We start from the raw sequence: 5056 nt of genomic DNA, 5'->3' as shown, positions 1-5056 counted from the left end.
AGGTAAAAAGAAAGTAACAAAAGATTTTTGCGAAATAGCTATAGATCTTTTCGATGTTAGAGCTGTTTTTATGAACTGGCCAGGCTCCTATAACTCTCAAAATACCACGACCGATTTTTATAGAATAATTTAGAGCGAATTCGATTCTATTAGGATACGCGATAACGTAGGATTCTTTCTCTTCTAACTGTCTCATTTCAGGTATGATCATATCTCGGCTGGACCGTTCTTATCAGGATCTCGAGTTTCACTGAGCGAGCAGCGTGTAAAATGTAGATAGGACTATGAGCTTTACGCTTGCGTACAGAAGCGTATCACAGAGGGAGAGTTTGTTTCAATTGTAAAGTGCACTCCGACCGTCACGACTTTCGTAATCTACCTACCGCGATAGTTACTATCTACGTTTGTAGATAAAATATATTCAATGACAAATAATTACAATTCGCTTTAAGAAAATTTATCAATAAATTATGCCAATAGTAAAAGTTATGAAAAACATTTAAAATTGTAATTTTCATTGATTGGATCAATGTTTTATCAATGCCTTTTCACTTCTTCGTTTCTTTATTTTCAAGTTATTCTTCGAAGCTCTTTAAGAACAAAGTATTTTAATAAAACGATAGAAGTCGCATATTTTTGCAAATAATGCAAAAATATCAACTAAATGTATATATGACGTATATCCTAGATTAATTTTCTCAATTAGAAAAACCTCGTGTAATAAATTCTCAATGGATGATATAAAGCTAAGAGGCAAAATCTGTTTCAGATAAAACAATATGGTTATTCTACGAGAGAAGAAAGATTAACAATAGCGTTTAACAGTTAATACAAGGTTTGAGCATCATGTCGAATAATACTCACTATTCTCTCGTCTATGTTGGGACTCATACCTTCTCGATCATCCAACAAGCCCTCCAACCAATTTATCAAGATATGCAGCTTGTCGTAGATATTTCCATTTTCCAACATCACGTAAGAAATATAAAATACATAGACTAGAGAAGATTATAAAAAGTAAAAGATCGTCTTTTCTTCTATGAAAAGACATGTCCTTCCATGAGACAAATTCTTTCCAGAAATTATTTTTCAATGGTTTCAGAATCCAGCGATGTGATGAGATTTAGATATTTTTTGTAGTTGTTACCGTTCTTGTTCATGTAAGTATACTTATCATATTTATTAGTAAAATAAATTAACGTAATATTCTCACTAATGAAAGCAACTTATATATATATGCAATCATTATGTTGAGCCGAGCATCGATCTTTTTCATTTCTTTCTTAAGAAAGCAGATACGTAATCATAACTTCCTAAGTTAGAAATAGTATACGAGAGCGTTATCATCCGAATTTCACAAAAGGAATCTATCCTTCTATGCGATACGTTACACGGGATATTATTTCCCTATTGCGATCGCGTTCTACTTATAGCTAATATTTATTCAGTTTCTGAATTCTATAAAAATACGTGGAAACAATGTTCTCAGTCACGCACGCACGATTTATCGACTATCAATTACCCTTCCGAGGCGAATTATGAAGTATAGTATTATCATGTCATTTCAATACTTAGAATTATTGATTTTGATTATTGGAAAGCGAATGTGCGTCTGTTAAAATGAACATTTAAAATACGGTTTGATTCAATATGCAAGAATGATTTATTTACTCGATCATATGCGTACCATCACACAATAATATCCGAGGCAACAAATGTTCAGTATGCATCCCACATGTTCAATGATACTCTGAAAGGTATAATTTCTTTTATGCGTTTCGATGCTCTTTACCAACCTCGGCAACGTTCTACGCATGTTTCATGAAATTTTTCAGATTGATCGAGATTGCTTCAATATCCTTTGTGCTTTTATCTTCTATATATATATTTTTAAGCTGAAATATAGTGCTAAAACAAAAATGCAAAACAAAGTGATTTATAATATTTACGAAAAGTAAGAAAAGCAAAACGAATTCTTGTATTCATCGATTTTTTTTCTCTTACTAAGTTTGTTTATTTTGTAACATTTGTATGCGCAGTTTCTAATTGTATCTTATAGAATTTTTACTAGATTAAAACTCAATGCTACTGCAAAGTAGAGCTACGAAGAATATTAAAATATCCGACTGCTGATTTGAACACCTGTCAAGATTAAATCTCATTTGTAATTACTGCAGACTAACGATGATAATTTCAAAGGTTATTAGTACTTACCGAAGTAAAATTACTCAATGTTAAATCCATCACCTTGCCTGCTACCAACTTTGGAGCATCATTTGACGCAAGTATTACCAGTAGCAAATTTCGAACAGATTTAAGGGGAAGATTATGCCAATCCAACGTTCTTGACATTAGATTGACTTTCAAATTCTGGAGAATAGATTTCGATAATGACAAAGAAATGTTGAAAACTTGTGAAAAAGTCGATTAAAAATTGATTAAAAATATTAATATAAAAAATACCTGGTCGGCTAGAAGTTCTCCGATATAACAAAGAATGAAAAGGTTGTATGTGAATGTTACCATGATTATTGTATGCGTTGCTATAGATACCATACTATTAATTTCCTGTAAATTCATTAAAAAGTTATGCATATTATGAAAAGAGTAATATATACCTATATGTTTATTATTCATTGCATTTAAATTTAATACGATATTAAAAAGCTCGAAATAAACTGTATGATGACAGTGTTTGTAAAAAGAACAAACATACAGTACTTATAAATGATATCAATAAAATATTTAAAGAATCTGAACGATCGAATAAAAAAAAGTTTGCACGACAAAGGCTTGATGAGTGACAATGCCTTCCGTATACTCTCTCTCTCTCTCTCTCTCGCACTCTCTTCTTTTCTTTTCTTTGTATTACCATAGCCAGAGAGTGAAGGGAGATGCAAATACAGAATACGCAGCCCGCTACTTCTGCTAAACACATGTACTGTACGATCTCTGCTACTTTTTTTATGAAGCTGTAACAAATACAAAAAACAAATATAAAAAATAAATCTAAGTAAATAACAATAGATACATATGGTACAATATATACATATGATAATTAGCAAAAGTGATTATTATTACTAGATAAATATTTCTTACATTCTAATTCTGAGTGTGTCTGAGTATACTCATAAAATTCTTGCTTGTTCTCCTACTTGCCTTCTGGTTTTTGCTTGATGCAAAATTGCCTCGAGGATGAGTTCGTCAGCATTCCCAACGTCCAAGTTCATCGTCTCGATATCTCTCATTTTTCTTATGAGAATCTCAAGCTGGCCACAAGCATGTAGAATAAAGTATATTGTCAAAGCAAATACAGTCGCAGAGATGGTGTAAATAATGTATGCAGAAAGAACGTGATTGAAAAAAACAATTTCGTAAGCTGGTGATTTCTGCTCGTCAAAAATTCTAAAATAAGTTGGACAAGGCAATGGTCTTATGGTTACGTTATTTACGATTCTTTTCCCTTTGACGAGCGGCAGTATCATACGGTTCATAAAAATACCAATGTAGGTCAGAAGAATTGAGAATAACGTCCAATATCTTCCAAGTTTGCCTCGGGATATCATACTCTCGTAATCTTGTTGCAACAAGATATTTTTCCAGTCCTCTTTCGTTTGCCACAAGCATAATTTTATTTCATTATTATATTTCATTAAGAGAATATATTTGAAAAAATTTGTGAAATTCGTGAAAAGCATGGCACAAATTCTGGTCCTTGATCGTAAGCCTTTCGATATGAAAATTACGTATTGTAAGGTGGGTAGGAAAAAGAATAATAAAATGCAGCAATAAAGAACTTTTATAAAGTGGTGGAAAATTCTGTCGAATGTAGAAACATTTCCATCAAGTGGCCAAGTACCGATCATTTTCAAGAGACATCGTGTCATGTACGTCGAATAATAATATTCATTCCCGTTTTTAACGAAAACTTTATTTTCTTGAGGTTTCTCTTGAACGATAAAATACATGTTTTATACTCGTTTATTCTAAATTTCGAACAGTTCTTTAACACCACTAAACTATGACTATCAGTTCAAAACGATAATGATAAACTATAAGCGATAAACTGAGAAGGGATAAAAAGAGTAGTGGTAAATTAATTGAGCGCGTCTTGACGCTTGCGCAAGGAGTTGCGTTAGTCAATACTCAAAGTAAAGATGCACCGCAAGTATAATGTTTTGCAAACGTGAAATACATTCGATGGACATTGCGTGCATTTAGAGAAACGTCAAATGTGATAAATAATGTTCCAAAATGTTGATTTTCTTTTGTGCAAATAACGAAGATTTTGACATTGTTTTAATCATAAAAAGATTGTATTTTCATTAAATGATAAGAGGAAAACTCAGCCGATCGTGGTGTTTTCTACATTGAAATTGATGAAGAACATAGTCATCATGTTTCCAACATCATATACCATGGCTCACTATTAATTACGCGGGTAAGATTTTGAGTACTTTTCAAAGGTATATTGCGCCAATTAAGAATAGTAGATACTACAGTAGCTTTCGTATTTCGAGATAGAAATAATTCCAAAAAATAATTAATGTAAGTTCAGTGTCGGAAATTTAAACAAATGGAAAATAACCAAGATTTATAAATATTTTCAGCAAAACTAATAGTCGCGATCTATTACGCTTCGTGATGAAAAGTCCATTACTACTTGCAGGGAGGACATAGTTTTTCTATTGTCTCTTGGAGTGATCGAGAGTAAATTTTTATGCTTCTTAGTTAATAAACGTAATCAGAATGGACGATCGAACAACAATAGAATACATTGCATGGATAAGAACGGGATATTAAGATGCAATATAGAAGGTGTCTTGTTTCAATATATATTCAAAGTGCACGAAAAACGACAATTTGTTTCTACTTCTATTATAATCCGTCATTTATTGAAACTAGTGTCGCATATTTACTAATATTTAACAAAACTTGTAACTATTCAAATTCCTCGAAGTACGATTATAAAAACTGCAATTTCGATCTTTCATTTCCATATTAGATACTACTTCGAAGAATGTTGAAGTATCCAACCGAGGTTTTAATAATCTAG

At 31.9% G+C, this 5056-nt stretch overlaps 1 protein-coding gene across 1 annotated transcript; it reads right to left on the bottom strand.

Annotated features, from left to right (window-relative positions):
• Positions 1 to 1982: 1982 nt before the first annotated feature.
• LOC122636178 (odorant receptor 82a-like) lies at positions 1983 to 3627 on the bottom strand. The gene is made up of 6 exons (XM_043827152.1): positions 3488 to 3627; positions 3160 to 3405; positions 2873 to 2972; positions 2464 to 2568; positions 2215 to 2370; positions 1983 to 2142 (listed from the first exon to the last, which is right to left on the bottom strand). The coding sequence occupies exons 1-6, from the start codon at positions 3625 to 3627 to the stop codon at positions 2086 to 2088; spliced, it is 804 nt and encodes a 267-aa protein (XP_043683087.1). The 3' UTR covers positions 1983 to 2085.
• Positions 3628 to 5056: the final 1429 nt, after the last annotated feature.

The sequence above is a fragment of the Vespula pensylvanica genome, chromosome 20 (genome assembly GCF_014466175.1).
Source record: "Vespula pensylvanica isolate Volc-1 chromosome 20, ASM1446617v1, whole genome shotgun sequence".
Lineage (NCBI taxonomy): Eukaryota > Metazoa > Arthropoda > Insecta > Hymenoptera > Vespidae > Vespula > Vespula pensylvanica.
Note: the sequence above shows the minus strand (reverse complement) of the source record. Positions and strands in the feature narration are given on the sequence as shown.

Coding starts and splice junctions, on each gene's coding strand:
- LOC122636178 (XM_043827152.1), bottom strand. CDS start 3,627: ATGCTTGTGGCAAACGAAAGAGGACTGGAAAAATATCTTGTTGCAACA. Junction 3,406..3,487: donor CATTGGTATTTTTATGAACC/GTATGATACTGC, acceptor AACTTATTTTAG/AATTTTTGACGAGCAGAAAT. Junction 2,371..2,463: donor GAGAACTTCTAGCCGACCAG/GTATTTTTTATA, acceptor TCTATTCTCCAG/AATTTGAAAGTCAATCTAAT.